Source organism: Pseudoliparis swirei, chromosome 16, assembly GCF_029220125.1.
Source record: "Pseudoliparis swirei isolate HS2019 ecotype Mariana Trench chromosome 16, NWPU_hadal_v1, whole genome shotgun sequence".
NCBI classification, from domain to species: domain Eukaryota; kingdom Metazoa; phylum Chordata; class Actinopteri; order Perciformes; family Liparidae; genus Pseudoliparis; species Pseudoliparis swirei.
This window is the reverse complement of record NC_079403.1, coordinates 23,717,123-23,744,562: the sequence shown is the minus strand read 5'-3', so window position 1 is coordinate 23,744,562 and position 27,440 is coordinate 23,717,123. Positions and strand designations below refer to the sequence as shown.

The 27,440-nt window shown below is 44.0% G+C and overlaps 2 protein-coding genes across 2 annotated transcripts; one reads left to right on the top strand and one right to left on the bottom strand.

Annotated features, from left to right (window-relative positions):
• Positions 1-2,348: 2,348 nt before the first annotated feature.
• abhd5a (abhydrolase domain containing 5a) lies at positions 2,349-8,310 on the bottom strand. The gene is made up of 8 exons (XM_056434189.1): positions 8,249-8,310; positions 7,945-8,025; positions 7,055-7,140; positions 5,800-6,175; positions 4,456-4,613; positions 4,139-4,250; positions 3,852-4,038; positions 2,349-3,285 (listed from the first exon to the last, which is right to left on the bottom strand). Exons 1-8 carry the CDS (start codon positions 8,281-8,283, stop codon positions 3,196-3,198), a joined length of 1,125 nt encoding a protein of 374 aa, XP_056290164.1. The 5' UTR covers positions 8,284-8,310; the 3' UTR covers positions 2,349-3,195.
• A 1,144-nt stretch (positions 8,311-9,454) lies between these two features.
• On the top strand, positions 9,455-26,808 carry ano10a (anoctamin 10a). The gene is made up of 14 exons (XM_056434404.1): positions 9,455-9,590; positions 11,289-11,423; positions 12,056-12,253; positions 12,340-12,474; positions 13,230-13,349; positions 13,711-13,895; positions 13,978-14,362; positions 16,292-16,347; positions 16,419-16,493; positions 17,212-17,400; positions 17,481-17,672; positions 17,787-17,915; positions 21,643-21,759; positions 26,532-26,808. Exons 2-14 carry the CDS (start codon positions 11,315-11,317, stop codon positions 26,571-26,573), a joined length of 1,932 nt encoding a protein of 643 aa, XP_056290379.1. The 5' UTR covers positions 9,455-9,590; positions 11,289-11,314; the 3' UTR covers positions 26,574-26,808.
• The last annotated feature ends 632 nt before the right edge of the window (positions 26,809-27,440 follow it).

The window sequence follows — 27,440 nt, the reverse complement described above, 5'->3', positions numbered from 1 at the left end:
GAGAGTGTGTGTGTGTGAGAGTGAGTGAGTGTGTGTGAGTGAGTGAGTGAGAGTGTGTGTGTGTGAGAGAGTGAGTGTGTGTGTGAGTGAGAGTGAGTGAGTCAGTGTGAGTGTGTGAGTGTGAGAGGGAGAGTGTGTGTGTGTGCGTGTGAGAGTGAGTGTGAGTATGTAAGAGTGTGTCTGAGTGTGTGTGATTGAGAGTGAGTGAGTATGTGTGTGTCAGTGAATGTGTGTGAGTGTGTGAGTGTGCGTGTGGGTGAGATTGTGTATGTGAGAGTGAGTGTGTGTGTGTGTGAGTGAGAGTGAGTGAGAGTGAGTGAGTCAGTGTGAGTGTGTGAGTGTGAGAGGGAGAGTGTGTGTGTGTGCGTGAGAGTGAGTGTGAGTGTATGTAAGAGTGTGTCTGAGTGTGTGTGATTGAGAGTGAGTGAGTATGTGTGTGTCAGTGGATGTGAATGTGTGTGAGTGTGTGAGTGTGCGTGTGGGTGAGATTGTGTATGTGAGAGTGAGTGTGTGTGTGTGTGAGAGTGAATGTGAGTGTGAGTGTGTGTGTGAGCTACAGCTCTCAGGTGGTGTGTGTGTACTCGCGGCTCAGTGTGAAAGATACGAAGGAGAGGAAACACGGTCTGAGGTCTGGGATGGAGGGAGGATGGAGATATATATATATATACATGCAGCTGGAGAAAGAGAGAGAGAGAGGGGGAGGAAGGGAGGAGATAAGCGCCATAGAGGGTGGAAAGATAGAGGGAAAGCAGCATGGAGGCCGAGAGAGAGAGAGAGAGACAGGAAGAGAGAGAGAGAGAGACACACAGGAAGAGAGAGAGAGAGGAAGAGAGAGAGACACAGGAAGAGAGAGAGAGAGGAAGAGAGAGAGACACAGGAAGAGAGAGAGAGAGAGACACACAGGAAGAGAGAGAGAGACAGACACGGGAAGAGAGAGAGGAAGAGGAAGAGAGACAGGAAGAGAGAGAGACACAGGAAGAGAGAGAGAGTGACACACAGGAAGAGAGAGAGAGAGACAGACACGGGAAGAGAGAGAGGAAGAGGAAGAGAGACATAGGAAGATATAGAGAGAGGAATAGGAAGAGAGAGAGAGAGACAGGAAGAGAGAGAGAGAGACAGACACAGGAATAGAGAGAGAGAGGAAGAGAGACATAGGAAGCGATAGAGAGAGGAATATGAAGAGAGAGAGAGAGGAGGCAAATTAGATCAGGCGCTACGACGGTTTCCTAGCAACGAGACGAGTGGAGTCTGGCCGGGTCTTTGCTCCAGAGTAAAGGTCTCTCCTCCTCTTCCTCCTCTTCCTCCTGAATGCCTAGGTAGAAAATGCACGGCCCGCCACTGGTGTAATGCCACTGTTTGGCCACTATGACAAAGGTCCCTGTACTCGTGTCCTTCGCCTCTGTCCTCCCTCAGTGTGGAAAACAAACCTCACGTTACTTTCAGACTGTTCTGAGATTTAAAAGATGTTAGTGGCTGTGACGCAAATCCACGTCTCCTCATTGTGACCAATGAGCGCCCTCTAGTGGCCGTGAGGGGAAAGTACAGCGACAGAAAAGGAAATGATGACAGAGATGAAATGAGACCTTCCTGACTCACGATGCACCTGCTGCTCGGTGTTTTAGAAATGTCACATGGGGTTGACATTTCTGGTTTCTTTCATACGAACTTTATGTCACTGTGCACGCGCTGTCAGTGCACGCGCTGTCAGTGCACGCGCTGTCAGTGCACGCGCTGTCAGTGCACGCGCTGTCAGTGCACGCGCTGTCAGTGCAGGTTGTCAGCGTTGCCACGGTAACAGTCACTCAAATCGTCTGTGACGGAGAAGGAGATGGAGAAGCTGAAGGGGGACGAGCAGAAGATAAAGGAGAAGAAGAAGATGAAGGAGGAGAAGAAGAAGATGAAAGAGAAGGAGAAGAAGGAGACACATTAAGTCTTTATAAATGATATATATAAATATTCTTCTGACTGAATGACATCATATAATAATAAGTATCCGGTCACAACATGACGGACTCCTCTGTGTGAGGAGAGGAACTCACGTCCTCCTGCAGCGACCCGTGTCTCAAACATCACGTTCCCCCAGACCTCAAATGCAATTTGCAGTTTCGTTTGACTGGAACGTATTTCTCTCCAGATTACGTTTGTATTTGACGGATTACAATTACAAATACGTCTCTAATCAACGTATCTTCGCCGTTTGTTGTCTCTCTTTTCTACAATGCTGTTATGAATTGAAAAAAGCGTCCTCTAGTCTTATTTATTATGATGTTATATGTTGTTTCGCCTGCGTGTTGTGACAGCAATAAGCGTTGGAACGGATCGTATGAATTGGCGTGAAGTCCTCCTGCTGCTGGTGACGCTCCTTTATTTTCTTTCTTTAGGCGACAATACATTAATTACAACTCGCTAACTATCACCACCTCATCACCACCTTAACAGAGCCTCATACGGGTCCAATCAACTTTACACTTCTTTATAAAATGCGCATCTATCCGTAATCTATACCATAAAGTTCGCATTTTAACCTAAAGAAAATGTGGTGATGAGGTGGTGATAGTTTACTTGTTTTAATCTTCTTCTCCTCCTTCATCTTCTTCTCGTCCTCCTTCAGCTTCTTCTTCTCCTTCTCCTTCTTCTTTAAACCGATGCAGCAAAGGTCAAGAACCCTGATTCTAGTCCACGGTATGGGACTAAAATCACTGCGTCTTTCATTTTCCAGGGTCGCTCGCCACCTGGTGGTCCGGAGAGAGAATGCAGACTCATCACATGAAGCATATAATCATATAAAACAAGAGGAGTCGCCCCCTGGTGGTCCGGAGAGAGAATGCAGCGTTAACACAGGAAACATATACACATATATACTTTTCTTTACAGGAAAAGTATATATGTGTATATGTCAGTAACTGAGATTGTTGAAAGACAATGATTCTGGTTCAGTACGACATAATTTAAGATGCAACTAAATTTAAAATCGTTATATTAGAAAAAAGACTCCTAAAAATATTGAGCCTCATCCTTGTGTTTCCTCTCAAAAACATGCATAAAAGGTGTCTATTCACACTTGGAAGTGTCTCCTCATTATATAAGAATATTCCCGCTTTGAGTAAATGGAATCATGTGTTTCCTGCTGAAGGGAATTCTGTTTTTGGTGCTCCTCTTTTCTCCAAAGTTCAGAAACCGAGGCTCGTCTCCGCTTCAGTGCACTTTGTCGCATGCTTGCAGGACTTTGTGGTTGAAGTCCTCCGGCTGGTCAGCGTAGACGTAGTGTCCGGCTCCTCGGATCGTCTGATTAGAGACGGGAGGAAATAGAAATGCTCTCAGGAACAGGATGTCAACAATAGAACCTTCAGTAATAACTCAACCATGATTTCAACATGTCTCAACCAAGAGTTGAATGCAGCTTTAACACATGAAGCATAGACTTCTATACAACCAGAGGAGTCGCCCCCTGGTGGACAGGATAGAGAATGTAGCTTTATTACACGAAGCATATACTTCTATACAACCAGAGGAGTCGCCCCCTGGTGGTCAGGAGAGATAATGTAGCTTTATTACACGAAGCATAGACTTCTATACAACCAGAAGGGTCGCCCCCTGGTGGTCAGTAGAGATAATGCTGTTTTAACATATTAAGCATATACTTCTATACAACCAGAAGAGTTGCCCATGGTGGACAGTAGAGACAACTACTGACCACCATATATGTTAGTCTATAGAGGAACTCCACCACGGTCACATGACTTCATTCTCGTCTCAATAGACGAGAATGAAGTCATGTTCGTCTATTGAGGAACAATAGACAAAATCACAAAGGGCATGAATTTGACGCCCCGCCTTCCCTCTGGACTTACGATGCTCTCCACATGAGAGTGCGGCCTCATCTCCTTCAGGGTGCTGCCCGAGTTGAAGTCGATGCTGGATCGGGATCCGTAGATGATGGTGATGGGGATCTCGGGCTGAAGCTGGTCCATCCTCTGCAGCATCGGCCTCACAGCCCAGCCGTAGTCAACGGTCATATTATTAAAGGCCGTCTCCCCACTGGAACAACAGAAGAAGAAGAAGAAACACTCAGGCATGACGAATGAACGCATGGCTTTCATAACAGTGGTGAAGGAAAGCCGCCGCGGCGAGGACCGACCTGGGGCTCTGCACGTTCAGGTGGTAGATGTACTGAGTCACCGTGTTGTCAGTGAACATGGAGGAGAACTTCTTCTTGAAGTCGGGCCTCAGAGTCTGGACCAAGGTGGGCCCTGCAGGGACAAACGAGATCAACAAAGCCCTCGTTTGGCTTCAGCCTCCCACTCGTGCACTCGTACTGCTTATATTTTCACATTTCCTCTCTGTGTGCTACAGACGCTCCGCTACTCTCCGATAAACCCCTGCACTCACATTCTTCTCCTTTAAACGTGAGGCGACTCCATTCAGGGTTCTATCTAATGCCACAGATGTATTTACCGAGTGGTCCGGCCAGCCTGAGGCCAGCGAGCGGGTTGAAGGGCCTGAACATGGAGCCGAGGGCTTTGATCCACACCGGGATGGGGTGGTCCGCCTCCTCCGCCGTGGCCGGGTTGTCGGGGAAACCCCAGGGCTCCACCAGCACGAGGTGCTTCACTCTGTCGGCCGGAGACAGAGGCGGGAAACACACTTTCACCTGCTGTTGGGGTTTATTTTATTACTACAGACACACACACACATATATATATATATACACACACACACACATATCCTAAGATGACTGATAAACAAGAGTGAACCGGCAAAAGTGCCTTGCATTTTTTATATTGGTCATACAACCGCTGGTTGTATATAAGTATATGCTTCATGTGTTAAAGCTGCATTCTCTCTCCTGACCACCAGGGGGTGACTCCTCTGGTTGTATAGAAGTCTATGCTTCATGTGTTAAAGCTGCATTCTCTCTCCTGACCACCAGGGGGCGACTCCTCTGGTTGTATAGAAGTCTATGCTTCATGTATTAAAGCTGCATTCTCTCTCCTGACCACCAGGGGGGCGACTCCTCGTTGTATAGAAGTATACGCTCCATGTGTTAAAGCTGCATTCTCTCTCCTGACCACCAGGGGCGACTCCTCTGGTTGTATAGAAGTCTATGCTTCATGTGTTAAAGCTGCATTCTCTGTCCTGACCACCAGGGGGCGACTCCTCTGGTTGTATAGAAGTCTATGCTTCATGTGTTAAAGCTGCATTCTCTCTCCTGACCACCAGGGGGGCGACTCCTCTGGTTGTATAGAAGTCTATGCGTCATGTGTTAAAGCTGCATTCTCTCTCCTGACCACCAGGGGGTGACGCCTTTGGTTGTATAGAAGTCTATGCTTCATGTGTTAAAGCTGCATTCTCTCTCCTGACCACCAGGGGCCACCTCCTCTGGTTGTATAGAAGTCTATGCGTCATGTGTTAAAGCTGCATTCTCTCTCCTGACCACCAGGGGCCGACTCCTCTGGTTGTATAGAAGTCTATGCGTCATGTGTTAAAGCTGCATTCTCTCTCCTGACCACCAGGGGGTGACGCCTTTGGTTGTATAGAAGTCTATGCTTCATGTGTTAAAGCTGCATTCTCTCTCCTGACCACCAGGGGGTGACGCCTTTGGTTGTATAGAAGTCTATGCTTCATGTGTTAAAGCTGCATTCTCTCTCCTGACCACCAGGGGGGCGACCCCTCTGGTTGTATAGAAGTCTATGCTTCCTGTGTTAAAGCTGCATTCTCTCTCCTGACCACCAGGGGGCGACTGCCTAAATAAAAGAGAAACAAGCAGACCCTCCGTCACACGCTGAGGACCTCGCCCACCTGTCCGGGTATCTGATGGCGTACGCCACGGCCAGGTACCCTCCCAGGTTGTGTCCCAGCAGGGTCATGGACTCCAGACCCACGCCGGCCCTCCACTGCTCCATCGACTCCACGAACTGCTCCTCCGCCTCGCGGGCGTCCGAGGAGAACCGGGGACGGCTGCTCCGGCCGAAGCCCAGCAGGTCCACGGCGAAGACGGGCTGGCGCCGGGCGAGAGCGTCCAGGTTCTGAGCCCAGAGGCCCACGCCGCCGCCGAACCCGTGGAGCAGGACCAAGGGCGTTTCGCCTTTGACGCGGTCGCCGCCGAAGCTCAGGGTCCACAGCTGGTTGCCGTTGGAGATGGGGACATGCCGTTTGGAGAAGGGACTTTCTACACCTAGAGAGAGAGACGGAGAGCTCAGATGGGGCGCCAGAAGAATGGGGGGAGGAGATGAAACGGGTCAGATGGCGTTGCACTGGCTCACTCTTCTGGTATTTGGGTTTCTTCATGCTAGTTGGTTGATCAGACTAAATTCTTATGTTTTTTTTGAAGTGGTCCCAGAAAGGCGCGTGCAAAGATAGACCCCTGGTGGTGCTCAAGCTCCTCCCCCTTTGCCCTGGATGAGAAAAGTGTCCTTTCTGCTGCATTCATCAGTATTTAAGAATACAAATTACTCTCTCTGTCATCAATTCCCCCCAAATGTGTTTTGAAATCCGACGGGGGAATTAATTTGAGTTCTTGTGAGAATTTAAACCAAATTTCCATGACCAAACATTTAGTGAAATCTCGGTTGTATACATGATGGCGGATTATCCCTGAGCGGCTGTTGCTATGGACAACGACATTTTCAGTCACTCGCAGCGCAAAAAACCCCATTTTCTTTTAAACACAGCGGAAATGAACTTGTGAATATATAAAATGTCCATGACTTTTCCAAAACTTTTGTGATTTCATTTTCTTCAAGGACTTTTCCAGGCCTGGAAATAACCATATTAAAATTCCATGACGTTTTCCAGATTTTCCATGATCGCAAGAACCCTGGGTTTATTTCTTCCATGGCGGAGGAAGGAAATGATAACTGTTTCCACGGAGTAAAGCCACAAAGATAAGCCCCGCCCTCTCTAAGCCCCGCCCCCTCTCGGGCACAAACGAAGCAAACAACACGAATAAAAAACCCAAATAGTCGAGCGAGTGAACTCGTGCGAACGCGGCGGGACTCCTTCCCGCTGACGGCCACGCGCGGAAACTAAAAGGTGGAGCGCAGCCGATCCTTACACCGCAGCATCAGGTCCTCTGCAGCCTGCAGCTGGAGCTGAGAGGTGGGGCACCATGACGGCAGCCAGTTGGGGATCCAACACCACCTGCACGGGCACAGAGGACCTCCGTCATGAACTGTGAATACAAGGATCCCGATTATAAGACGAGATACAGAATGAGGCAACGGCTCATGGACGGGAGCGATCTGCTCCGCTCGGCCGTGTCGGATCAGCTCGCCGTCAGCTGCTCGGAGGACCCGAGAGAGACTGTGACCGGACCGTTATCTCAAAGGGAACACGATGTTCTGTTTCTGAGCTCCAGAGCTTAGAAACCCCCATGAGGCAACAGGGTGTTAAAGTTGAGTGTCATTCAATTCAATTCAGTTTATTCGTATCGCCCATTTTCACAAATTAGAAATGTGTCTCAGAGGTCTTTACAATCTGTACACATAGACATTCCTGACCTTTGACCTTTGACCTCACATCGGATCAGGAACAACTCCCAAACAACCAAAGATAAGAACCCTTGAGGAGAGAACAGAGGAGGATCCCTCTCCAGATGGACAGAACAATAGATGTCATGTGACCAGAAGGAATCATTACACACAAATTAAAACACAGTAACAACACAATGAATGAATATGATAATGTCCTGTTCCTGTCGACAGATTTTGGAAGGAAAAGAAAAAGGAGGAAGGAGAAAGAGAAGAAGAAGGAGGAGGAGGAGGAGGAAAAGAAGAAGGAAAAGAAGGAGGAAGGAGAAGGAAAATAAAGAGAAGAAGGAACAAGGAAAAGAAGGAGGAAAAGAAGCAGAACTAAGAAAGACTAAACAAGGAAAGCGAAGAAGAAGAAGAACACATTTCTAACAGTTGCATTCTAAGCAGTGACGCCCCCCCCACACACACTCACTTGATTGTGCTGTCCACGTAGCCCCACGCGCTGGTCACCAGGCCTTGGGCCCCCACGACGGACAGCACCCTGTGGACCACCCTGAGGAGCAGACACACGTGACGTCACTCAAAAGGGGTATACGTGTGACGTCACGCTGGTGCCTCCCGAGACAAACTCCGCGCGTGTGTGTTTACCTGCTGCATGACAACAAGTGTGTCCCGGTGTTCCACACACTCCTCTGCGGCGTGTTAAAGAGGACGTATTGATTATTGATCGACCCGTGTATTTATGGAGTTATTGATGTGTGTGTGTAAACACTCACCCGCTGCTCGCCGCTGTCGCCGCCTGCTCGGCCATCCTGTCACTGTCCGGGGTCACGTGACGCATCGTGACGTAGCCTCGACATGAGTCAACACATTTGTTTCGAATACCAAGACAGCTCCGCCGGGCGGTGCTTCCACGTCTCGATGCCAAGAGGTTCGCGGCGCGCCGGTCTCCGCCCGTCGCAGCGCTTCTTTTCTCGCGCCGTGACCCAAACCGAGCGCACCCGACGTCACAGCGCGAGACATGCGGAAGTGTTCCTCATCGTTCCCTCAAGGCGGCTCCGGGGAGAGAGTTGGTGAGTTGGAGAACACGGAATACATAAAATAGTTTGCGTTGACAGCTTCTTCACTGACATGTTGTAGAACCTTACCGGGCGGTTCTGTTCAGAGCCAGGAGAGGGAACCTGTGTGGAGAAAGAACCACTGTGGAGAACCATGGAGAACCACTGTAGACAAATAACCACTGTGGAGAACCACTGTAGATAAATAACCACTGTAGAGAACCATTAATAACCACTGTAGAGAACCATGGAGAACCACTGTGGATAAATAATGTAGATAAATAACCACTGTGGAGAACCACTGTAGAGAACCATGGAGAACCACTAGAGAAATAATGTTGATAAATAACCACTGTGGAGAACCACTGTAGAGAACCATGGAGAACCATTGTAAATAAATAACCACTGTGGAGAACCATGGAGAACCACTGTGGATAAATAATGTAGATAGAGAACCATTGTACATAAATAACCACTGTGGAGAACCATGGAGAACCATTGTAAATAAATAACCACTGTGGAGAACCACTGTAGAGAACCATGGAGAACCATCGTAAATAAATAACCACTGTGGAGAACCACTGTAGAGAACCATGGAGAACCATTGTAAATAAATAACCACTGTGGAGAACCATGGAGAACCACTGTGGATAAATAATGTAGATAAATAACCACTGTGGAGAACCATTGTACATAAATAACCATTATACAGAATTATAGTGGAGAACCACCGTAGGGAACCACCGTAGGGAACCACTGTAGGGGAACCACTGTAGGGAACCACTGTAGGGAACCACTGCAGGACCTCTCAGCTCCTCCAGTCCTTCGCCCGCTGCAGGAGGAGAACCATGTGCTGTTTCTAAATGTAATCTGACTCCACAGATCCACCCAGAGGCTCCAGACACACATCCGGGTGAGTACCCCCCCCCCCCCCACACACACACAAGCCCCGCCCCCAGCCCACTAGCCCCGCCCACTGCCTCAGCTGTTTGCGCCTCAGCTGTCTGTGTCAGTGAGTCTGGGTCTGGACCTCATGCAGGAGACCTTGTGTGAACTACAGGTGAGTCGACCTGGTTCTGTTGGCTCCGGTTCTCCTCGGACTCAGAGGGGGAGACATGGGACGACGTCTGGGGGGTTCGGGTCTCAGGGTCTCAGGGTTTAGGGTCACAGGGTCTCAGGGTTTAGGGTCTCAGGGTTTAGGGTCTCAGGGTACATAACAACATAATTTAGCCTGCACTATGTTTTATTTTATATTATATGTTTGATTAAGATAATAAATCATAGTTTTTCTCCTGAAATAAATCTAAATGATATGTATATGTGTATATATATGTATGTATTTGTATATATATATATATGTTTATATATATATCTGTGCATGTATATATGTGTGTGTGTATATATATATATACATACACATATATCTATATATATTTATATATATATATATATATAAAAATGGCTTTCCCCCAGTAGCAGGTGTGTGTATATATATATATATATATTATATATATAATATATATTATATATTATATATATATTATATATATATAATATATCTATATATATTATATATAATACATATATATTATATATATTATATATAATGGCTTCTCCCCAGGAGCAGGTGTGTGTATATATATATTATATATATACACATACACATATATCTATATCTATATATATTTATAAATATATATATATATATATATATATATATATATATATATATATATAAATGGCTTTCCCCCAGTAGCAGGTGTGTGTATACAGGACTGTCTCAGAAAATTAGAATATTGTGATAAAGTTCTTTATTTTCTGTAATGCAATTAAAAAAACAAAAATGTCATGCATTCTGGATTCATTACAAATCAACTGAAATATTGCAAGCCTTTTATTCTTTTAATATTGCTGATTATGGCTTACAGCTTAAGAAAACTCTAAAATCCTATCTCATAAAATTTTAATATTTCCTCAGACCAAGTAAAAAAAAGATTTATAACAGCTGAGTGTTTGTCAAGGCTCAGGAAACCCTTGCAGGTGTTTGAGTTAATTAGACAATTCAAGTGATTTGTTTAATACCCTACTAGTATACTTTTTCATGATATTCTAATATTTAGAGATAGGATATTTGAGTTTTCTTAAGCTGTAAGCCATAATCAGCAATATTAAAAGAATAAAAGGCTTGCAATATTTCAGTTGATTTGTAATGAATCCAGAATGCATGACATTTTTGTTTTTTTAATTGCATTACAGAAAATAAAGAACTTCATCACAATATTCTAATTTTCTGAGACAGTCCTGTATATATTATATATAATACATATATATTATATATATATATATAATGGCTTCTCCCCAGGAGCAGGTGTGTGTATATATATATATATATATATTATATATATACATACACATATATATATATATATCTATATCTATATATATTTATATATATATATATATATATAAATGGCTATCCCCCAGTAGCAGGTGTGTGTATATATATATATATAATATATCTATATATATTATATATAATACATATATATTATATATATATTATATATATAATGGCTTCTCCCCAGGAGCAGGTGTGTGTATATATATAATTAATATATATATATAATATATATATATATAATATATATATCTAAATTTATATATATATATAATATATATATATCTATATATATTATATATAATACATATATATTATATATATTATATATATATAATATATATAATGGCTTCTCCCCAGGAGCAGGTGTCCTGGGAGCAGGTGAGATGTCAGACCGGTTCGATCCTCTCGTGGTGGTGGAACTGGCCTCGGACACCAAGGAGGACGCCATCGCCTGGCTGCTGAGCCGGGTCCGGGACACGCAGCGCAATGGAGGTAGATCCAGTTTGACTCACCTTGCTCCTAAATACATGTCAAGTTATCGGTGACATCACCCCTTCATAGATTTATGTTGCAGGAATTTTTAAATATAAGTTGTCTGGAGCCTTTTGAGGCTCATCCTGACCGGTCATATGAATGAAGGGCGCTGTTGGTATTGCGTAATGTTGATATTGTTGATTATTGTTTATTCAAGTGCGCAAATATTGTACATGCATTTATATAAATGTAAAAAAATATCTAAGCAGATTTGTCGCAGTATAGGAAAATAACATCCAATTTAATGTATTATATTTATTATAACCCACATTGCTGTATCAAAGAGCAACGCGAGAGTTCGCTTCTCTTTTATTGTGAAGGCACCTTCAAAATAAAAGCACAGGATTTTTTTTTTTTTTAAGGAAAGGTGATCATACGTCTTTCAAGCCGCCGCGAGCCACATTAAATGACGTGGCGGGCCAGATTTGGTCCGCGGGCCTTGTGTTGGACATCTCTGATATATTGTATTGTTTTATTTAATTTATTGTGGCATGGAAGAGTCGGATGCCGTTGTTATCGCTATTATCTCTGGAGGTGACGTAGTTCCCCCTTGTGATAACCCCGCCCCCCCCCCCCCTCTTTGGTCCCAGGCGCCGAGCTGCAGGTGGAGCAGCTGGGCCCCGGGGACGGCGCCCAGGAGAAGGAGAACCCCAACCTGTTCCTGGTGGGGGCCACGTGGCAGCGGCTGCTGTCCGGCGCCGAGGACTTGGGCCTCTTCAAGGAGTTCCACGACGGCTCCATGAGAGGCTTCACCTGCGCCAACAAACACGACTTCAAGGACTTTCAAGGTAAGACAAAAGATGGAGGCCGTCAGCATGTCTAAGCTCTTTTAAACCCAGTTCCCACACCGTGTCCTCCCGCTGCGCCTCCGCAGGAGACGGAGACTCCTTCCTCAGCACGGCCGAGTGTCAGTACATCATCAAGCACGAGCTGGACAGCCTGCGGGCCAGAGGCGAGACCCACGTGCCGGGGTACCAGCAGGTCAAGCTCTACCCCGGGAAATCCATCGGTGAGTGAAGCATCATGAACGTCCTCCTGACGGAGCATCGTTAGCATCGTTATGGAGACGGCCTAATGGCCTAATGACCTAATGACCTCATGACCTAATGACCTAATGCCTAATGGCCTAATTGCCAAATGACCTAATGACCTAATGCCTAATGACCTAATGGCCTAATGACCTAATGACCTCATGACCTAATGACCTAATGGCCTAATGGCCTAATGACCTAATGACCTCATGACCTAATGACCTAATGACCTAATGCCTAATGACCTAATGGCCTAATTGCCTAATGACCTAATGCCTAATGACCTAATGGCCTAATGACCTAATGACCTCATGACCTCATGACCTCATGACCTCATGACCTAATGACCTAATAACCTCATGACCTAATGACCTAATGACCTAATGGCCTAATTGCCAAATGACCTAATGACCTAATGCCTAATGACCTAATGGCCTAATGACCTCATGACCTAATGACCTAATGGCCTAATGACCTAATGACCTAATGCCTAATGACCTAATGCCTAATGACCTAATGACCTAATGCCTAATGACCTAATGGCCTAATGACCTAATGACCTAATGACCTAACGACCTAATGACCTAATGACCTCATGGCCTAATGACCTAAGGGCCTAATGACCTAAGGACCTAATGGCCTAATGACCTAATGGCCTAATGACCTAATGGCCTAACGGCTGCGGTTGCATCCAGGTTGAACGTCTCCAACCGTCTCGTCTTTGGCTTCCTAGTCCGCCGCCTGCAGTCCAACGGGATCCTGGTCCAGGTGTTCCCTCTCCACCAGAAGGAGGAGCTGAAGAGGCTGTCGTTCTCTTGGTTCCAGAAGGTGAACCTCTCCTTCCAGCCTCTCGGTGAGTAGAGACGAGAGACGGAGACGTAGACCTTTTTGGTTCTAGTCCTTTTTGGTTCTAGACATTTTTGGTTCTAGTCCTTTTTGGTTCTATACCTTTTTGGTTCTAGTCCTTTTTGGTTCTAGACATTTTTGGTTCTAGTCCTTTTTGGTTCTATACCTTTTTGGTTCTAGACATTTTTGGTTCTATACCTTTTTGGTTCTAGACCTTTTTGGTTCGAGACATTTTTGGTTCGAGACCTTTTTGGTTCGAGACCTTTTTGGTTCGAGACCTTTTTGGTTCGAGACCTTTTTGGATGGTTTTGTTCCTCCTTTTTTAAATCCCGTATTTTTCTCCCGTATGTCCGTTCTCTGAACCCCAGATGACATCCGGCACTACTACGGCGAGGGTCAGGCCCTGTACTTTGGCTTCCTGGAGTACTTCACCTTTGCCCTGGTGCCCATGGCTCTCATCGGGGTGCCGTACTACCTGTTCGACTGGGAGGCCTACGACAAATACGTCGTCTTGGCCGCGTTCAACTTGGTCTGGTGCACCGTTATCCTGGAGGTGCGGACGGCCACCGCGTCGACTCGCAAGTGGAATTGACAATCTGATCTCTATTAAAGACATTTGTGGTCATTTCCCACAGCTGTGGAAGCGTTGCAGCGCCTCGCTAGCCTACCGCTGGGGCACGCTGAGCAGGAAGAAAGCCTTCGAGGAGCCGCGGCCCGGCTTCCACGGCGTCCTGGGGTTCAACCCCGTGACGGGCCGCGAGGAGCCGCTCTACCCCAACACCAAGAGGCACCTGCGCGTCTACCTGGTGTCCCTGCCCTTCGTCCTGCTCTGCCTCTACCTGTCGCTCTACATCATGATGATCTACTTCCTGATGGAGGGCTGGGCGCTGTCGGTCCACGACGAGGAGCCCACCTTCTGGACCGGGATCCTGTGTTTCATCCCCAGTGTCATCTACGCGGTGGTCATCGAGGTCATGAACCTCATCTACAGATACGCCGCCGAGTTCCTCACGGAGTGGGGTGAGTCGTCCTGGCTGTTTTTATGCAAGACATAGTGGAGTCCTAGAGTCCTAAAAGGTGGGATGGGAGCCAGAGCCTTCAGGTATCAAGCTCCTCCTCTTTTATGGAACCAGCTCCACCTTCAGTCCTGGAGGCAGACTCCGCCCCCTCATGGAGACTGAAGACTAGGATGCACTGAGCTCCTCTCTTCTCTAGGATACACTGAGCACCTCTCTCCTCTAGGATACACTGAGCACCTCTCCTCTAGGATACACTGAGCTCCTCTCCTCTAGGACACACTGAGCTCCTCTCTCCTCTAGGATACACTGAGCACCTCTCCTCTAGGATACACTGAGCTCCTCTCCTCTAGGATACACTGAGCTCCTCTCCTCTAGGATACACTGAGCTCCTCTCTCCTCTAGGACACACTGAGCACCTCTCTCCTCTAGGATACACTGAGCTCCTCTCTCCTCTAGGATACACTGAGCTCCTCTCTCCTCTAGGATACACTGAGCACCTCTCTCCTCTAGGATACACTGAGCACCTCTCCTCTAGGATACACTGAGCACCTCTCCTCTAGGATACACTGAGCTCCTCTCTCCTCTAGGACACACTGAGCTCCTCTCTCCTCTAGGACACACTGAGCTCCTCTCTCCTCTAGGATACACTGAGCTCCTCTCTCCTCTAGGATACAATGAGCTCCTCTCTCCTCTAGGATACACTGAGCACCTCTCCTCTAGGATACACTGAGCACCTCTCCTCTAGGATACACTGAGCTCCTCTCTCCTCTAGGACACACTGAGCTCCTCTCTCCTCTAGGACACACTGAGCTCCTCTCTCCTCTAGGATACACTGAGCTCCTCTCTCCTCTAGGATACAATGAGCACCTCTCTCCTCTAGGATACACTGAGCACCTCTCTCCTCTAGGATACACTGAGCACCTCTCTCCTCTAGGATACACTGAGCTCCTCTCTCCTCTAGGATACACTGAGCACCTCTCTCCTCTAGGATACACTGAGCTCCTCTCTCCTCTAGGATACACTGAGCTCCTCTCTCCTCTAGGATACACTGAGCACCTCTCTCCTCTAGGATACACTGAGCTCCTCTCTCCTCTAGGATACACTGAGCTCCTATCTCCTCTAGGATACACTGAGCTCCTCTCTCCTCTAGGATGCACTGAGCTCCTATCTCCTCTAGGATACACTGAGCTCCTATCTCCTCTAGGATACACTGAGCTCCTATCTCCTCTAGGATACTCTGAGCTCCTATCTCCTCTAGGATACACTGAGCTCCTATCTCCTCTAGGATACTCTGAGCTCCTATCTCCTCTAGGATACACTGAGCTCCTATCTCCTCTAGGATGCACTGAGCACCTATCTCCTCTAGGATACACTGAGCTCCTATCTCCTCTAGGATACACTGAGCTCCTATCTCCTCTAGGATGCACTGAGCACCTCTCTCCTCTTCTCTCTCTATTTATGGATGAATTTACATATTTTTTCCCTGTGAAAGTTTTTTTTCTATTTCTTGGGAGTTTTTCCTGATCCGATGTGAGGTCGAAGGTCAGGGATGTCGTATGTTTACAGATTGTAAAGATTGTAATATCACACTCTTTTCATTTGTGATATTGGGCTGTATAAAATAAACTGAATTGAATTCAATTGAAACTTAACACAACTTAAAACTAATAGTTATATTCCTAGATTTAAAAATAAGATCAATGTGTCAGATTTTACAGTGATATAGTTATTCAGCACAATCAACATCTATTTGAAAAATCAACAATCATCGTTCCGCCTTCGACTACACCCAGAAAAGCAGAGTCCAAAAATATAAGTAGACATCACAACGCTCTCCCAAATACTGGAGTCCTGTTGGTTGACCTGCAGGTGGGAGCGGATGCTTCCTGCTTTGTGTCTCTCACAATGTTTTCCCCGTTTGTGCTTCTAGAAAACCACCGGCTGGAGTCGTCCTACCAGAACCACCTGGTCCTCAAGGTGTTGGTGGTGAGTACCGATCGGAGTGAAGCTTCTTCTCGTCAACGCCGTCTCCACTCTCTTTTTTTTTCCCTCCGCAGTTCAACTTCTTCAACTGCTTCGCCTCGCTGTTCTACATCGCCTTCGTCATGCAGGACATGGTGATGCTCAGACAGGTACAGCTCCTCTTCCTCCTCTTCCTCCTCTTCCTTTAACCCCTAGGTCATGGAAAACCTGGAAAAGTCATGGAATTTTAAAATGGTTAAACGGTTTTAGGAAAAGTCATGAAATGTGTTATATTCACATGTTTATTCACACAGAGTTTGACATAATTAATATGTTTATAGAATATGTCATTTCAGGTTATACTGTATGCTTTGGAATTCTCATTGTTAGTTTAATTTAAATACTAAATGTTCTCACTTTTTCACCGAGATTTCACAAAATGTTTTGGCCATGGAAATTTGGTTTAAAATCCTGGAATTGGTCCACATGTGTATGAACCCTGTCAGGGTTCGTACGGTCGTGGAAAACCTGGAAAAGTCATGTTATTTGAAAATGGTTATTTCCAGGCCTGGAAAAGTCCTTGAAAAAAATGTAATCCCAAAAGTTTTGAAAAAATCACGAACATTTGTTATATTCACATTTTCATTTACTCATTTTCATTCAAAGAATACAAATGGATTTAAATATTTTTTCTTTTTATCAAACTATTGTCTCATTCATTTGAGTCATTTAAGGAATTCTCCATGTTTACACCGAGATTTCACAAAATGTTTGGCCATGGAAATTTGGTTTACAGTCCTGGACACCCATTGGTCAACATGTGTATGAACCCTGCTTGTATTATTACTTCCGTTTCCTCTCTTCCTGCCGCCCCCCCCCCCCCACCAGAGTCTGGCCACGCTGTTGATCACCAGTCAGATCCTGAACCAGTTCATGGAGGCCTTCCTGCCCTACTGGCTCCAGAGGAGGCGCAACAAGAAGATGATCCGCAAAGTCCAGCATCGAAAACTCCCGGAGGACAAAGAGCTCCTTCTGGCCGACCAGGTCCGGCTGGAGGCCGACATGAGCACCTACCTGGTACTGGGAGCGCCTCCGCACGATGTGCTCCATCAATGTGTGTGTGTGTGGAGGTCGATATGCTCCCTCTCTCTCCTTAGGGAACCTTCGACGACTACCTGGAGCTCTTCCTGCTGTTCGGCTACGTCAGTCTGTTCTCCTGCGTCTACCCGCTGGCCGCCGTGCTGGTGGTGCTGAACAACGTCACGGAGGTTTACTCCGACGCCTTCAAGATGTGTCGGGTGTTTAAGCGGCCCTTCTCGGACCCGGCGGCGAACATCGGCGTCTGGCATGTGAGACGCACGTCTTCGTTTGTGAATGATCTTTGGGGAGATAAAAAACACATAACCTGATGCTCTTTATATATATATATATATATATTAATCTCTCTTTCCGCCTGCGTCCAGCTCGCATTTGAGGCCATGAGCGTGATCGCCGTGATTACCAACTGCTCGCTGATCGGCATGTCTCCACAAGTCAAGGCCTACTTCCCCGGCTCGGACATGCAGCTCATCCTGTGGACGGTGGCTATTGAGGTACGCACGCACGCACACACACACACACTTATTTATATATGTATATCTATGTATGTATATATATACATATATACATTTATATATGTATAAATATATTTAAATGTATCTATATATACATATATAAATATATGTGTGTATATATATATATGTGTGTATATAACTAGTTGTATTTAATATATATATATATATATATTAAATACAACTAGTTTGTATATAAAGCTTTTCTTATTTTTATTTAATCAATCTTTTTCGCAGTACCCCAGTTGGCCCACTAGTGGTTGAGAATCAGTGTAGAATGCAGCCAAATCATGATGGAACATTTTAAGTTAATAAATCTAAGTTATTAAATAAAAAATAAAAGTGGACAGTGACACGTTGAGCTCAAACTGGAAATTACTGTGGATTAATTGAATTTTAAATTGAATTGACTTTTACATGTGAATCACATTGACTGAGCGACGATCCACACAGGAGTTGGTTATTCTGGTGGAAATCTTGTGGAGCTAACTATATATTTCTTAGGGGCAGTTATTCCCTTTGCCCTATATATATATATATATATATATATATATCCATATATCCATATATCCATATATCCAAGGAAAACGTGGAGGGGCAGCCTGCACACATCTTCAGCTTGGTTGAGGTTGATGGAGCTGTTTGCCCACTAGATGGCGCCAGAGTCCAAACTGGATCCAACGAGAGAGAGAGAGAGAGAGCGAGGGAGAGAGAGAAAGAGAGAGAGAGCGAGAGAGACATGATAAGTGCTGGTCGAATAGATGTAAAGGAAAGGAGCTTCAATGCTTCCTTGTTTAGCTCCTTAAGGAGAGGACACTCTGGAGATAATGTTGCCGCCACAATTCCTTGCGGCCGCAACATTTAACAAACACAGATCCTGTGAATAAGATGTTTGATATAAACTATTGTCTGCATATTCTCATGATCAGATTAAAATCAACAACGAGTGATATGAGACGTCCTGTTGCATCTCACTGTAGCCTGTTGCATCTCACTGTAGCCTGTTGCATCTCACTGTAGCCCGTTGCATCTCACTGTAGCCTGTTGCATCTCACTGTAGCCTGTTGCATCTCACTGTAGCCTGTTGCATCTCACTGTAGCCCGTTGCATCTCACTGTAGCCTGTTGCATCTCACTGTAGCCTGTTGCATCTCACTGTACCCTGTTGCATCTCATTGTAGCCTGTTGCATCTCACTGTAGCCCGTTGCATCTCACTGTAGCCTGTTGCATCTCACTGTAGCCTGTTGCATCTCACTGTAGCCTGTTGCATCTCACTGTAGCCTGTTGCATCTCACTGTAGCCTGTTGCATCTCACTGTAGCCCATTTCATCTCACTGTAGCCTGTTGCATCTCACTGTAGCCTGTTGCATCTCATTGTAGCCTGTTGCATCTCACTGTAGCCTGTTGCATCTCACTGTAGCCTGTTGCATCTCACTGTAGCCTGTTGCATCTCACTGTAGCCTGTTGCATCTCACTGTACCCTGTTGCATCTCACTGTAGCCTGTTGCATCTCATTGTAGCCTGTTGCATCTCACTGTAGCCTGTTGCATCTGCATCTCACTGTAGCCTGTTGCATCTCATTGTAGCCTGTTGCATCTCACTGTAGCCTGTTGCATCTCACTGTAGCCTGTTGCATCTCACTGTAGCCTGTTGCATCTCACTGTAGCCTGTTGCATCTCACTGTAGCCTGTTGCATCTCATTGTAGCCTGTTGCATCTCACTGTAGCCTGTTGCATCTCACTGTAGCCTGTTGCATCTCATTGTAGCCTGTTGCATCTCACTGTAGCCTGTTGCATCTCACTGTAGCCTGTTGAGGAGAGGGAGGAGGAGGAGGAGGAGGAGGAGGAGAGGGAGGAGGAGGAGGAGAGGGAGGAGAGGGAGGAGGAGGAGAGGGAGGAGAGGGAGGAGGAGGAGGAGGAGGAGAGGGAGGAGGAGGAGAGGAGGAGGAGGAGAGGGGGAGGAGGAGAGGAGGAGGGAGGAGAGGGAGGCGGAGGGAGGAGGAGGAGGAGAGGAGGAGGAGGAGGAGGAGGAGGAGGAGAGGGAGGAGAGGAGGAGGAGGAGGAGGAGAGGGAGGAGGAGGAGAGGGAGGAGGAGAGGGAGGAGGAGGAGGAGGAGAGGGAGGAGGAGGAGGAGGAGGATGGACCAGACCGAGCGGCCGGTTGTCTGTCCGTCACGTTCCTCTCCTCACGGAGCGAGCGTCTCTTAACGAGCCGTCGCCATGGCGGCTGCGGGTCATGTGACGTCAGCGTGAAGTCGGTTCACCGGCTTCATCTCACGGTTTCAGATTTCACTCGTTATCTTCGAACTCCTTTTCTCTTTTTAAAGAATCGAATCATCCGGCTCCTCTTATCTCGGTTGTCGGGCGAGGAGCCGGCGCCTCGTCTCCGTGATACCTGAGTGATTACTACACACACACACACACACACACACACACACACCAGTGAGCAGTAACCAGGCAACCGGCTGCAGGGACGGAGACTCGGATCCGTCTGCTCACACACAATGACAAAGGGGGCGGGGCCTAATATTGTTTGTATCGTTTTGCAGTCGGACTTCATTCTTCATTCAGGCTGTTTTCACTCACGTTGGGGTCAAAGGTCACCGAGCGACTGTGTGTCAGTGAGCGGGTCGTCGGTTCAATACCCGGCTGTGTGTGTGTGTGAGAGAGTTTGTGAGAGTGTGTGCGAGTGAGTGTGAGTGTGTTCGTGTGTTAGTGTGTGTGTGTGTGTGTGTGTCTTACAACCAGAGGATCTCCGGTTCAATCCCCCGGCTGTCCCCGCCCTAGTCGATGTGTCCTTGAGCAAGACACTGAACCTGAGTGTCTCCTTGTGTCATGAAACATCTTCACCTCCGTCAGAACTTACTGTCGGACCGGGACAAGAAGAACATTCCAGAAGGTTCTCCTCCCGGTCTGAGCCGGTGCCTCTCAGCTCGTGAATCACTCAGATAACTGAGACCGGAGCGCCATCAGCAATCAACCAAAGAGCCGCCGTGGTTATCGGGCACGTTCGGGTCGGGCTCCTCTCCTCCCGTTGTGATCGTTTCTATGACATTCAAATAACCCGAATGATAATGTGTTGAGTCAGCACGATCGAGGGTAAAACGGTGATCTGATGATCATGTGAACTGAGATTTGACTGTTTGGCATGTGCATAGAACCTCGAGGAGGCCTTTGGAGGTTGTTAAAATTTAAATTGGGTTTTGTGTGTAGTCTGTATGAGAAGTAATTGAATTATTTATATATATTTATATTTATTTATATATATTTATTTATATATATTTATAATTATATATTTATATTTAAATATATATATATATATTTATATATATGTATTTATATATATATATGTATAAATATATATATATATATTTGTAATAATATATTTATAATTATATATAAATATATATATTTGTAATAATATAATTATATATATATAAATATTTATAAATAAGTATAAATATATATATAAAAAATATACATATAAATATATATATATATATATATTATATGACTACACACAAGAGCCAGTCACAAGCAGACAGTCAGTGACACCGACTGCCCTCTCGGATTATACGGCACATAGGAAACATAATCAAGTTATATCGATTTTATTTTATTATATTTCTTTTATAGGATGCAGATAAAGAACAACAGTCTACCGTGTTTTATTTTACTCCCGTGTGATGCGTCATTGTTGTGTGATTTCAGCACGGGCTGCTGGCCTTCAAGTTCATCCTGACCTTCCTCATCCCAGACGTTCCCAAACACATCCAGATCAACTTATCCCGCCTGGAGTTCGAGTCCCTGGAGGCCCTCAAGAAAAAGGTAAAACCTGATGATGCGGCTCGACGTTAACGGTCAACGGAGCAGACGATAACGAATAAAAGAAAGCACAGCACGATCAGACCGTTGAAGGAAAAGTCCATTTATATGTTGTAATGACGGAGCACGCCTATCAAATTATACTTTATATACATAGTTATGTATATATGTGTGTGTATGTATATATATATATAAATACATTTATGTGTGTATATATATATACATATTTCTATATATAAACATATACTTGTATATATATATATATATATACACATATATATTGCATATATATGTAATATTTCATAGACATAATTTAAAACAAAAAATAATTTTATCTGAATAAGACTATGCTTCAATTCTTAAAGCTGCATTCTCTCTCCTGACCACCAGGGGGCGACTCCTCTGGTTGTATAGAAGTCTATGCCTCATTTCTTAAAGCTGCATTCTCTCTCCTGACCACCAGGGGGCGACTCCTCTGGTTGTATAGAAGTCTATGCCTCATTTCTTAAAGCTGCATTCTCTCTCCTGACCACCAGGGGGCGACTCTTCTGGTTGTATAGAAGTCTATGCTTCAATTCTTAAAGCTGCATTCTCTCTACTGCCCACCAGGGGGCTCCTCTGGTTGTATAGAAGTCAATATAGTGACTTCTCTCATGATGTATTCCCTCAGTAAACATTGTAAACATGAGTTTTTGTCTCAGTCTCTAGTTTCGAGTCGTCTTCTATACAGCATGATGTCATCATTTAGTACATTTTGGTCATTTAGAGTCAAACAGACCATAAAGCAGAGGACGCTTTAGGGGCGGGGCTACCAGGTAATTGACAGGCATCGTGGTTTCCTCACACACATGTTGAGGCTGCAGCAACACGCCGTGCTCAGTGGCGTCCGCTGAGCCCCCCCCCCCCCCCCCCCCTGATGCAGAGCACTTTGCTGGAGACAGACGCCGTGCCCTGCGTTAAGAGTATTGACACTATGCGGCATTAGCCCGCTCGGCTCCGCAGCCATTTGTCTGATGTGGGCTGACGGAGGCCGACGGAGGCTGACGGAGGCCGACGGAGGCTGACGGAGGCTGAGTGCTTCTCTGATGAGCTGTTTGACTCTTGGTTCATCGTTTCTCTAAAGGCTTTTAAAAATATATATCTGTCATACTTCTGCTGCTCTACATCTACATGTTTGACTTTTTAAATAGTTTATTTATATATATAATTATATAAATATTTATTTCTGTAAAATATATATATATATTTATGTAATATATATATATATATTATATATATATATAGTTTTTAAATATATATATATTTATATAATATATAATAAAATTATAATATATGTATATATATATATATACATATATATATTTTTTGATATAAAATATATATATTTCTATAATATATATTCATACATATATTTATATTTGTATATATTCATATTTTGATATAAATATATATTTAATATATATATATATATATTCATATAATATATATTATATATATACATTTATATTTGTATATATTTATATTTTGATATAAATATATATATAATATATAATATAAGTATAATATATATATTTATATAATACATAATATAAATATTATATATATATTTATAAAATATATATAATATATATAGAATTTATATAAATATATATTATATATATATTAACTGCATTTAACTGAGTTAAACATGTAAATGTAATGCAGCAGTATGACGGATATATATATATTTATATATATATATTTATATACACAGTGTGTATACACAGCGTGTCCTCTAGTCGCAGCGTGTCCTCTAGTCACAGTGTCCTCTAGTCTGACCGTGTCGTGGTGTCTTGGCTCCTCAGAGGCCGCCCCGTGGACGGTGAGTAGTCCGGCTGAGTTGGTTTGCGACGTTGAGCTAACGTGCTAACCACTGGTTTGGTTGTGAATCTTCATTTAACACGAGTCACACATCAGCATGGCATCCTACTTAACCTCAGCACAGGTCCGTTACTCAAGTTTAGACTTCTATACAACCAGAGGAGTCGCCCCTTGGTGGGCGGTAGAGAGAATGCAGCTTTAACACATGAAGCATAGACTTCTATACAACCAGAGGAGTCGCCCCCTGGTGGTCGGTAGAGAGAATGCAGCTTTAACACATGAAGCATAGACTTCTATACAACCAGAGGAGTCGCCCCCTGGTGGTCGGTAGAGAGAATGCAGCTTTAACACATGAAGCATAGACTTCTATACAACCAGAGGAGTCGACCCCTGGTGGGCGGTAGAGAGAATGCAGCTTTAACACATGAAGCACAGACTTCTATCCTGTTAACCCCCACCCGTTTGTTTAGGTTTCTGCTCAAAATGACATACCCAAACTAAAAAGGGTGTAGCTCTGCAACCACACAAGCTATTTGAATAATGTTGGTGTTATAATAAAGGGAACACAATGAGCTTTTGTTCAGATGTGTAAATATTAGCATATATGTTACTGGTTAAGAGTAAATAAAGATGAATCTTCTATTTTCATAGAAGTTTCAAGTTCGATTAGAAAAAAAAGCACTTTCAGGATGAATATATCCTGGATGGATGCACAGCAAAGGCCTAAAATCACCCAGATAATAATACAACTTGTGAACAGACTCTCTGCAAAGTTTGACTCAGAAAAAATAAAGCAGAACAATAGTTGGAGACTTTTTAGTAAAGAGAATTTAGGCGAGGTCTCTAAAATTTGCATTTGGGCACATTGAAGCACCATCTGTGCCATTTGACTTTTCTCATGTACCAAACCATTTATTTCACTTTCACTTTTACTTGTGGTGATCAATACATGCAAATACATCATTATGTGGCTTTAAAACAGTAAATCAAAGATAAAAAAACGATCAAACAAAGTGGTGCTGTGCAAGTGCGTGCTGTGCGTAAAGCCGGTTTTTGGATCTGTCACAGCGCAGCTGTTGCGCGCGCAGATATCTCCGCCGGGGAAGGGCGGATTTTAAAGAACGACACGTCATTGGAATACTTAGAGCCAATAGAATCGATTGGTACCAAGAAAGACAAGATTGACAGCACTGTGAGCCAATAGGAGACAGAAAGGCGTCGCCATATTTGAAATGTGAAATCCGATTTGCTGAAATTGAACTTCCTGACAGCTGATTATGACGCTTCCCCAAAAGTCCGCCTGGTTTTTAAAGGGACATACACACACACTAACGCCATGCCAGCTGGAATGCAGGGGAGAGAAACGTTTTTTCTTCTTCTCAAGAACAAAAGTATGTTGAATTTGCTGAATGTAAAGCTATGAAGCGATTAATATTTCTGTGTTCTTTGGCTTATATCTCCGTGATACTTTAGAAGGATTCTGTAAAGATATTTAGAATCTGTGTGAAGTCCTCTTGCTTTTGAACATCGCTGCTTTTATGATTGCACAAAGCTACATGTCGCTAGCTACGGAAACGTTCTGAGTGGGCCGACACCTGACACAATTATGATTATGATATTTGTATTTTTATTTCAGTTGGTGTTTGAGTTGTGTTTAAATGGCTCACTGATACTTGTAGCCCCAGTTGTCTTCTTTAATTTGATGTACAACATCAATATATTTGCTCATGTTTATTATAATATTATAGACAGTTTAGAACAAAACATCAAATCTGCCCCACAGGTGGGGCAATGGGGCTTAAGTGGCTATACAACCAGGTGTTTGACTTTTTAAATTTAAACATGATGCCAGAAATGAACTAAGATAATGTTCCGTTCCTGATGTCATCGTTGTGTCGGCGTGCTCAGTGGCTCCTCCTTCTGGCGGCTCATTGGTCCGTGTGGCGGCTCCAGATCTCCGGTTCCCCCAGGAGATTTGGATCAGGTGGACCAGTGACTCTCTTGGCTGTCAGCTTCCTGTTCGCCGCCATGTGAGCCGATCAATCGCAACTTTCCATGTGACGTCATCCCCATGAGCACATTCCTGACATTCCGCCGTGTCCGAAGCGCTGAGAAGAGGCACCGAGGGAATAAAGTCACTGATCTGATATCGCGCTCGGCCACATGAACGTCCCCTCGGCCAATCCCGTAACGGAAAGTACGTCGGAAACTATTCGTCAAGAGGATCGTGATGATCGATTCCAGGTTGAACGCCGGCCCTCTGGCGCGATCAGGGAGTCATGCTACATGTGCGATAATCCCAATGATTAACCCCCCAAACATATATAAATATATATATATATTTAATATATATATAGAAATATATATATTTTTGTATTCATATTTTTATACACATATTTAATTAAAAAAACACATATATAAATATATATTTTAAAATAAATATATATATATATATAGGAATATATATATGCAAATATTTTGAGATATATGTATATTAATATTGTTATACATATATATTTAATTTAAAAAAATTATATATATATTTATACATATGTATATATACAGTATTTATATCTTTTTGCAAATATTTATATATATATATATATATTAATATGTTTGAACATATATATTTAATTTAAAAATATATATATTTATACATGTGTGCATATATATATTAATATTTGTATAATATATTTTAAAAATGTATATAACAAATATATAAAAATGTTGTATATATATGGATATATAAATTAAAATTATATATAAATAAATATATATAAATATATATATACATTCAGAAAAGATGATTGTATTTTGACAACTTGACCTAATTAAGCTCTGTCGTTAACGGGTTTGATCTATAAGCTCCTCCCCCCGGGGAAACACGCGCGCCTGAACCTGTTGCTGTGTTTCAGAAAATGCTCGAAGCCTCGGAGCTCAGCAAGGAGATCCAGTGAGGAGGAACGGAGGAGATCCAGTGAGGAGGAGCGGAGGAGATCCGGTGAGGAGGAGCGGAGGAGATCAAGTGAGGAGGAGCGGAGGAGATCCAGACGGGGGCGGACCGCCTTGACCCCCTGAAGCCCGGGGGGGGGGGCGCGCTCTCCTCTTCTTATGCAATACCTTCACATTACGAACGCTTGCAGAGCCGAGCAGTGTGTTCTGTTGGGCGCCCAATCAGATGCACTGTGGTGGGGGGGGCTGTATTATGGATGCCGTATTATGGATGCTGTATTATGTATAACGTACGATACTGAAACTAAGTTTTATGACTGTTATGTGCATGTTCAGGTCTTTGGGTTGACTTGAATACTTCCAGACGTTTGTGATTTTGCAGAAGTTAACGTTTGTGCTATAAATAAGACGACGAGTTAACCACAGACACCAGTCAGGGTCTTGGGGAACTCCCAGTTTTTTTTTTTTTTAAATCGAACAAATTATAAAAAAGAAACTTAACTTCTGAAAGAAATAAAATGTATTGTTTACCAAAATCAGAATTAGGAGCAAACATTTTGAATGCGTTTCATTTTTATATTTCAACATTTAGTATTCAGCTCATCAGATTAAAATAATCTGTTTTTAGTCTGATGTCGGCATGTAGCTTTTGAGTTGTGGGTCATATCAGATGCACTCCTGGTGCCTTCAAATGCAATCTGAATATATTGTTTCTATGCGCTAGTATTTACATTTCCTAATGTATTGAAACTGATGTGGAGAATAAATTATATTAAAGGGGGAAATTAAACGTGTTGCATTTCAGTGCTTCTTTTATATCTCTGGAAGTTTGAATATATATGATATATCATATATATATAATACACATATCT

What these genes read in the sequence shown, in the direction of transcription:
- abhd5a (XM_056434189.1), bottom strand. Translation starts at nt 8,283, where the DNA reads ATGGCCGAGCAGGCGGCGACAGCGGCGAGCAGCGG. An exon ending in CAGGCTGGCCGGACCACTCG is followed by an intron (nt 4,251 to 4,455) that starts GTAAATACATCT and finishes TTGTCCCTGCAG; the next exon opens with GGCCCACCTTGGTCCAGACT. An exon ending in CTGAACGTGCAGAGCCCCAG is followed by an intron (nt 4,039 to 4,138) that starts GTCGGTCCTCGC and finishes CTGTTGTTCCAG; the next exon opens with TGGGGAGACGGCCTTTAATA.
- ano10a (XM_056434404.1), top strand. Translation starts at nt 11,315, where the DNA reads ATGTCAGACCGGTTCGATCCTCTCGTGGTGGTGGAACTGGCCTCGGAC. An exon ending in CGACTTCAAGGACTTTCAAG is followed by an intron (nt 12,254 to 12,339) that starts GTAAGACAAAAG and finishes GCGCCTCCGCAG; the next exon opens with GAGACGGAGACTCCTTCCTC. An exon ending in CCTCTCCTTCCAGCCTCTCG is followed by an intron (nt 13,350 to 13,710) that starts GTGAGTAGAGAC and finishes TCTGAACCCCAG; the next exon opens with ATGACATCCGGCACTACTAC.